Source organism: Protobothrops mucrosquamatus, unplaced genomic scaffold, assembly GCF_001527695.2.
Source record: "Protobothrops mucrosquamatus isolate PMUCROS unplaced genomic scaffold, P.Mucros_1.0 scaffold43, whole genome shotgun sequence".
NCBI lineage: Eukaryota > Metazoa > Chordata > Lepidosauria > Squamata > Viperidae > Protobothrops > Protobothrops mucrosquamatus.
The window spans coordinates 2,865,459-2,874,511 of NW_015386425.1; the positions used below are offsets into that span (position 1 = coordinate 2,865,459).

Genomic DNA, 9,053 nt, shown 5'->3' on the forward strand with positions numbered 1-9,053 from the left:
GGACTGGCCTAGGGGAAACTTTTAGAGGGGGTTTTAATTATATTTTAATTTGACCAAATTCAAATATTTCCCTTTTAACTAATTTTTAAATTTGTAGTGTTATTTTTGTATTTTTACCTGATTGTCAGCCGCCCTGAGTCCGCAAGGAGAAGGGCGGGATATAAATTTAAATAAATAAAATAAATAAATAAATAAATAATGCAAATCCTTTTGACTTTGGGTAGTTCTTTCATATTGTGTTTTTACTAAGCAAATTCCTTGCATTGGGCACTTGGTTTGCTCAGACTTGGTAGTAAACATAGTCTTTTAAGAGAACGTGAACTAGTGGATTGATATGGTTTTTCCTTTCTCCATCGTGACTTCCTTCGCTGAAGCCAATGCTAAATTTGCTTCTTATCTTTTCTATTGGTTGAGTAAAAAACATTCCTCTGACAATATCTTGTTTTCTCCATTTAATACCCCCAACAGCCTCGGCCTGCTTCTCTTAGCCTCTAAAAATGAACAGGCAAATGAGCTTAAGAAAGTGAGTGGCATTCAGCTGCCATAGAGATGTCCCTGTCAAACTAGATTCATTATAAATAGTTTTCTATAATAAATCTTCTCTAGATTTATCATAGTGCAATTTGGCCATATTTCACATACAATAGATCATTCTCCCTTGTTACTGCAGTTCCCCTTTTATATTGAGATGTGTATAAATACACAAATAATAAGGGTCAGCTTATTATAAAGGAATTTAGGGATGGCTTTGGGGCAATATAAAAAAGAGGTTCAAGGAGGAATGGATGAAAAGATTTCATAGGCTAGAGATTGCTTTGAATTTCTTTAGTGTAAGAAATGGTGGGATTAAAAAAAATTGAACTGTCAACTGTCTGACTAGTGAATCAAAAAAAAATCTTCAAGGCTTTTGAACATCATAAAACAGGGGTCTTCAAACTTGGCCCTTTTATGACTTGTGGACTTCAACTCCCAGAATTCCTCAGTCAGGCACGCTGGCTGAGGAATTATGGGAGTTGAAATCCACAAGTCATAAAAGGGCCAAGTTTGAAGACAACTGCCATAAAAGATAAAACTTTATTGAATACACATCTCAGAACTGAAAAAGCAAAACCAGCTCTAGTTTTCCCACTTGAAAGATTGCTTAGTTAAACAATAGCGTCCCTTGCCCTCACCCATTGGGTACCTCCATTGTCCAATCATAGTACTTCAGCTTGTTATGGGAACGGTCCACTTCCCCGTCAAACACCTGCCTTAGTGACATTGCCATTCCTGCAAGGTCTCATGGTTGATGAACAGTTTCTTGGAATCCAGTTTCCTCCCTTCGCTTTCTACCCCTCCCCATTTTTCTATGGCAAGTTGATTGGTGATAGGAGCTAGCAGGTCTCATAGTGATTCAACTTTGACACGAACAGGCTTTCAAGATTCTGTTACTTTAACTACAGCAATAAAATAGTTTTCCTGGAATCTGCAGTATTTTTTTTCTTGATTTGGGCAGCCTCAAAGGGTTAATAGTTATTGTTCCAAGTCTTGAAACTACAAATCGCAATGTTTCATTTCAAAACTAAGAATATTACTGACTTAACAGTATACAGTAGCAGTAATGCAATTACATCTTGTATATATGTGGATATGTATGTAGGATACTTTACATCTACTCAGAAGGAGACACCCTCAAATTATGCTTAGCCCTTAGTGACCATATTGATGCAACTGTGTAGGTTTCTTGGCAGCAGCATGGACTTGTTTTCCATTGCCTCTTTTGGTTTAGCAATCTAACCAACAACCCTGGGATTGCATACGTGCAAAAAATGTATGTGTATCTTATTTGTCTTATATAAACATAGTTAAGCTTTTTTATAATTAGAATATTTCATATCTTTTATATGCTTTTTTGCTGCATTGAACAAAAGCTCAAATATATAACTGCATTTTCACTATTGCCCTGTGTATTCTCATTAATTTACTTTAAATAAATCTGGATTCTTATATATTTCTATAGCCAATTTTTTTTATCATGCTCCTTAAAGAATGTCTTAAACCTTCATGGCTGACATGAAATCTCTATATGAAATCTTATCCATGAACAAAATCAATATTCAAAGGTTTCATTGATATTATATTTATAGATATGTCTTATCATGTATTCAACAGCAAGGTTACTACTATAGCAAAAAACCAAGCTATTAAATTTCTAAAGAGGTTCTGAATTACTCTGGTACGATTTAAGCATAATATGTTAGATATGTTGAACCATCTACCAGACCAGAATGACGATTCTATAATTCTGTGGTAAATTTTTGAATTCATATTTAGAAGTCAAACTGATCCATCCCAAGGCACATATCTTGATTAACTGGGCTATTGTTTTTCATCTGAGTATTAGAAAAATTATTAATTTTACATTCAAGGTGCATCACTGTGATGAACTGAAAGACTGTGTCAGAGACAGAAACAGAAGGCATTTGGAAGAAGCCAGAAGCTCTCAAATATCAGCAATCAAGCTCAGAGTAAGAGAAACATTAATTTAAGAAAGAACAGGACCTATTTCTTCTCATACAGTACTTTGTATAATAGCCAGTTTCATGTAGTAATAAAAAAATCTCTTTAAAATTTTTTGTCATAAGATAAAAAACAAGGAAACAAAAAAGGGAAAAAAGGGAAGTTCGAGGAATTAGCAAAATTGGAATTGCAAAAAAAAAGAAAAAAAAGAAAAGGGGAAAAAAACCATAGAAAAAGAGTAACTTTCAACTTTCATTGGTACAGATACAAATATTAAAAACATCAATATTTAGTTCTGAAATTAACCATAATACATAGTGTTGTCCCCATTTCGGGTCTGGTGTTGAAGGCAATGAAGAACACGAGAAGGGAGGTGCAGGTTTTGTTTCCTTTTATTGAAGCGTTTCAGCAAAAGGGGTCCCAGCCAGCAAAATGCCAGGACCCAGAACAAAACTTTTTACAATTTCACTAAAACATAAGGCAGGGCAAGGTGGAATATATAAGACATATCATCTAATAAACCTTTTAGTAATAATCTAACAGTTTGTTCTATTGGTCTTAGAACCGTCCTTATTCCCAAGTCTTGGCTAAAGAATGCTCCAGGAGCTATCTAATACATATTCTATTTTCTCCACTGCTCCAGGTTATCCCTATTTCTAATTTCTAGCTGAGGTATGCAGGATATCTAATGCTTTGTTATTCTTATTAGTTCTCTAACTGCCTAGAATGGATACAAGTGTTAGATATGCATATTCTCTGTGAATAAACACTCTTTGTTCTTGCCCGACAGACTCCAAAAATACAGGCTTTCCGGTTTTCTTTCAAGTGTATGCCATAGCCTTGTTTCGTTTTAGCAGACAGCCCATCGTAGTATTTTTATAATCACAAATAGTTTTAATTGTCAAATCACAAGTTTTCAAGTAAAAGATCCAGAACTGGTTTCCAAGCCAGACAAAGTCTTTTCTTTAATCAAAGCAGTCATTTTTGCAATCGCAGGCAACTCCATTAACGTCAGCATTCATTCTTCCCTTGTGGGGGATCTGTTAAGCCCTTCCATCTCTGAGAATACAAAAGACTTGCTGCTGCTGTTGTCATGGATATGAGCAAAGTCCCATGGTTTTTTTTCAACCTGTTCATCTATCAAACATAAAGAACAACCTCTGGTTTCAATTTTACGTTCATTTTAAGAATTCACTGAATTAAAGTGTGTATCAGTAATTAGAATTTAAACTAAAACCCATGAAACGTGAGTTACTTAGTGTTTCCTTAAGCATTAAAGCTAGCTGGGTGATTTGGGGCCAATCATTCTCTCTGAGGTGAAGGCTAGGAAACTGAAAAACATCTACCTCACCCCACAACTTGGTGGATTATGGTCCATAATTTTCAATGAGGCCATCATCTTATACTGATTTGATTAAGGCTGATAATAATGACAATGATGATAATAATAATTTTGTTTGCTTTTCGTATTTCTTGTATTACATTGCCAATCCAACATAAAGATGCAACACTAACTTCTTGTCTTTTGATTGCCAGATCTCTAGAATGTGCCAGGGAAATAGTTCTGCTATATTGTTAATTGAAATTCACGGTACATCAACACAAAGACTTTAGACTTTAGGCACGCTGGCTGAGGAACTCTGGGAGTTGAAGTCCACAAGTCATAAAAGGGCCAAGTTTGAAGACCCCTGTTTTAGATGGGGAAGTTTTGTTAATATTTTACTTTCAGTAGACTGAAATACTAATCTATTCAGAAGTTTTATCATTCTGTCTCAGGCATAGGAAAGGTCCAAAAGCTGCCTCAATTTTTCACTACATCCTAAGCTAAGATTTTGGCAACTATACCCTGAATCATCCCAACCCTCATTAAATATTTTTAAAAAAGAAATTTAAATTGCTTGAAACAATGCTAATAAACAAATCATTCTCTTTGTAACATTTTCTTAATTAATCAACTGTAATATTAAATTTTCCTAGTTCAAATCTTCCTGTGATTATGGATTCCTCCACTTCTTTAAATGAACCCTCGGCATCATATTAAAACTTGGGGAATATTAATAATGAATGTCTATTTTTAGTAAATCCTTTTTCTTTAATTTTAGCACACCACAATGCATTCTTAGTTACAGTTAGTAATTTGTGGTCAAAGTTCTCCATTATCCACAGTATCAATCATATGAAACAGTCCAAATGACAAAACAACCTCAAAAATATTCTTTCTAATACAAGCAAACAACAACACAGACAAAACCCAACACAATTATAACAACAATGAGAAATAAGCAATTAGTTCTGGTTATGTTACTGGGCCTGGGGCACTAGAATAGAATATTAAGAGTTGGAAGGGACATTGGAGGTCTTCTAGTCCAACTCCCTGCTCAGGCGAGAAGACAAATGGTTGTCCAATCTCTTCTTAAAAACTTCCATTGTTGGCACATTCACAACTTTTGGAGGCAAGTTGTTCAACTGATTAATTGTTCTAACTGTCAGGAAATTTTTCCTTAGTTCTAGATTGCTTCTCTCATTAATTAGCTTCCATCCATTGCTTCTTGTCCTGCCTTTAGGTGCTTTGGAGAATAACTTGACTCCCTCTTCTTTGTGGCAACCCCTGAGATATTGGAACACTGCTATCATGTCATCCCAATTCCAGCAACCATTCTTTATATATTTTAGCCTCCAGTCCCCTGATCAACTTTGTTGCTCTTCTCTGCACTCTTTCTAGAGTCGCAACATCTTTTTTACATCGTGGTGACCAAAACTGGATGCAGTACTCCAAGTGTGGCCTTACCAAGGCATTATAAAATAGTATCAACACTTCATGTGATCTCGATTCTATCCTTTTGTTAATGCACCCTAGAACTATGTTGGCTTTTTTGGCAGCTGCAGCACACTGCTGGCTCATATTTAAGTGATTGTCCACTAGGACTGCAAGATCCCTCTCACAGTTACTACTATTGAGTGAAATACCACCTATACTATACTTGTGCATTTGGTTTTTCTTGCCTAAATGTAGAACCTTACTTTTTTCACCATTGAATTTAATTTTGTTAGATAGTGCTCAGTGTTCAAGTCTGTCAAGATCCTTCTGTATCTTAGGCCTATCTTCTGGAGTGTTGCCTATTCCTGCCAACTTGGTGTTGTCTGCAAATTTGATGAGTTCCTCATCTATCCCATCATCCAAATCATTGATGAAGACGTTGAAGAACACTGGGCCTAAAACAGAGCTTTGGGGGTACCCTGCTGCATACGTCCCTCCATGTAGGTTCAGTTCCATTGAAGACTACACGTTGAGTGTGGTTGGTCAGCCAGTTATGAATCCATCTGGTGCTGATGCTGTCTAACCCACATTTTTCTATCTTATCAAGTAGTAGATTGTGGTCTACTTTGTCAAATGCCTTACTGAAGTCCAAGTAAATTATATCCATAGCATTTCTTTGGTCCACTAATTTTGTCACCTGGTCAAAGAACGCAATAAGATTTATCTGGCATTATCTGTTTTTGACAAACCCATGTTGGCTTTTGGTTATGACTTTGCTTGCCTCTAGGTCAGTGGTTCTCAACCTGTGGGTCGGGACCCCATTTGGGGTCGATCGACCATTTCATGGGGGTCGTCAAGCAAGGCTGTCCGCCATTTTTTTGTCCGTCATTTTTTTGTCCGCCATTTTTTTCCCCTTTTCCGGTGGGTGCCTTACCTCCCTTGGGCTGGGCCAGCTGGTGGTCAGCCTGCTCCATCTCTGCCGCTTGCCAGCTATGCCTCGGCCGGCGCAGGGGGCGGAACCACGCATGCGCGGTGCTCCCGGGCAGGGAAAGTCCTCGACTTACGACCGGTTGGGTAGTCCTCGACCTACGACCGGTTTAGTCCTCGACCTACGACCGGTTGGGGTCACGGCATTAAAAAGGTTGAGAACCACTGCTCTAGGTGTTTACTATTTCTGGTTATGTTCCCATGCCTGGAGCACTGAATGTGTTAAGGGCCCATTTCCTGGCTAAATTGCTAACTTGCCAAATATTTGCTCTTGTGTATATTGAATTTGGAAATTTTTCATGTTTTTACTGTTTTACCATTTTTGTTGTTTTAATATATTTTTTAAGTTTTTAATCATAATGGATTTNCTCTCTCTCTCTCTCTCTCTCTCTCTCTCTCTCTCTCTCTCTCTCTCTCTCTCTCTCTCTCTCTCTCTCTCTCTCATAGTCCTCAAAGCCTTGTTCTGAGTCCTGTTTTTGTGTTTAAATGTTATTGCTTTATCTTTCTGATATATCAAACCTTCTGATTGCCAGTTGGATCAGCTTCTCCTCATACCTGGCATTGCCATTCTCATTCTCAATAAATTGGAAACTGGAGCCACTTTTGCTGGTTATAGGTTGCGCTTGCCCAAACATGTGGTTTTGTATGTTTTGCAAAAATCCTTAACAGATGTTTTCCCCACAAGAGATAACAGGTTTTGCCTTCCTATATCAGATCACATTAACTGCATGCTTTCCAAAGTAGAAACACAGGATAAGAATAGGAGCAACCTTTTCAAATCAGACTTAATCAAATATGGCTTCATATTAAACTGCACTGCCATACTCCATCCACCATTTTTGCCAAAATAGTTTAGCTTGATCATATAAAAAATGTTTGGACCCCAATTCTGGGTTCCTGGAAATTAATGAAGACAATGGGGTGGCTGCAAGGTTGCTATAGACAGTGGCCTTATTTACATACTGGTGTGGCTTTCTAATAAATGGAGAGTGAACCATATTTTTTAATTTTATAGCAGGGGTAGTCAACCTTGGCTCTTTTATGACTCGTGGACTTCAACTCCCAGAATTCCTGAGCCCCCATTAATATGCCCACCAAAGTGTACCTATCTATCTACTTGTAATTATTCACTTTTGAATTGTTAGGTTGTCAATGACTGGAGCTCACCCCATCATGAAGCAGTACTCGGGTCTCAAACGTAGGCTTGCTGATTGTCAACCCAGTGGCCCAACCACATGAGCCACCATACTTCTGACAGGCTTATGAGGAAGTCCAGACAAGAAGCTGGATCCAGGAGTATTACTGTACCTTTACTGTAAGATTTCATGAACAGACTCTTGCAAGCCTGAAAGTACCTCTCCAGTCCCTTACTTTCACTCTCCTGAAAACTAGGGAGGGTCTCTTCTGGGTTGCCTTTGTCATCCCTCTCCATTCAGGCTCAAAATTTGTTCATCGCATCTTTGTCTCAGCTACAGCAATTCCTCCTGTCTCCCAATGTCATTCCCACAAACCATTAGAAAAAGAAAGACAAGGCTATAAAGCAGGGGTAGTCAACCTTGGGCAACGGTGATGTCACCAGCTAATTCTTCCAACCCAGAAGCACTTCAATACCTCTGACACAATTGCATAGATACATAAGGCCAACACAAATCTTGCAAGTCTATAGATACCCCTCCCATCCCTCACTTTTGTTCTCCAGTAACCTGCATCCATCAGCAGCTTGAAAGCAGGTGATTCAGTTTTCAGCTCACCCAGTTCATTGCTGAATGAATGAAGACATGGTTTAGCATCAATTTTAATTTATGGGAACATGGGAAGCAAAGCTGTGGTTCTGATAGGATATATTTTTTAAATAAACAAGACTTCAAATAAACAAGCTAATCGTGACTTTTGCTAGCTCAAAATTAATAACAAATTATGATTCCTTAAAAAGTGTTTTGAATGCTTAGGAGTTCTAATTTTCAAATATAATAGAAGAGGTAGATACTTAAGCTTCAGATATATTCATTTGGCCCATATTCACATTAGTGTGAATCTAAACAAAGAAAAAGGAAGTGCTAAGTCATAAAAATGTACAATAGGTATAGTTTGTTCATGCAGCAGTTATAGATTAGCTAGTATTTTTCATTTTCCATTACTCCCTCTTGTACAAAGGGAAAAAATGAATATCAATACAAACTAATGATCTCATTTCTTTATAATTCTAGGTACTATTAGCTCCACCATGAAAACCATTGCTGAGTGTAGTTGCAAATTTGCTATAGACTATTTGAAAAGGCACTTCAAGGAGAACTCTGAGAAAAATATGATTTTATCCCCAATATGTGTGGAGCTGGCATTGATCTCGCTCTACGCTGGTTGCCGCGGAACCACTGCTGAACAAATAAGACAGGTAGGTGTTCTCAAGTACTTGTGTTCCTTAAAAATAGTTATTTTAAGTCTTATTAAATTATTAATTAGAGATCACACATATAATCCCATCTATGTTATTGCTAGAAAATGTTTCTTCTTAGTATCTTGCCACATATCTGCATGGAATCATGCGAAAATATCTATTAGTAGCCTTTCTTCCCAACTGGACTTTCCAAAATTCCTTGGAAATGAATCTTTATAGATCAGGGGTGTCCAAACTTTTTTCAAAGAGGGCCAGATTGGATGAAGTGAACGTGCTGGAGGGCCGAACATTTTTCCGAACATTCTTTGAACCATTACAATTAAATGCAAATGAATTATTTTATGCCTCTTTCCTCTCCCTCTCTTTCCTCTTTCTCTCTCTCTCTCTTTCCTTTCCCTTTCCTCTCCCCTCTCT

The 9,053-nt window shown here is 37.4% G+C and overlaps 1 protein-coding gene across 1 annotated transcript in view; it reads left to right on the forward strand.

Moving 5' to 3' along the window:
- The window catches only part of LOC114922284 (serpin B3-like), a 22,494-nt gene that overhangs the window by 2,352 nt on the left and 11,089 nt on the right, over nucleotides 1-9,053 (forward strand). Inside the window, exon 2 of the mRNA XM_029283252.1 lies at nucleotides 8,452-8,636. Within this exon, the coding sequence (XP_029139085.1) occupies nucleotides 8,452-8,636 (185 nt within the window). The remainder of the gene's footprint in view (nucleotides 1-8,451; nucleotides 8,637-9,053) is intronic.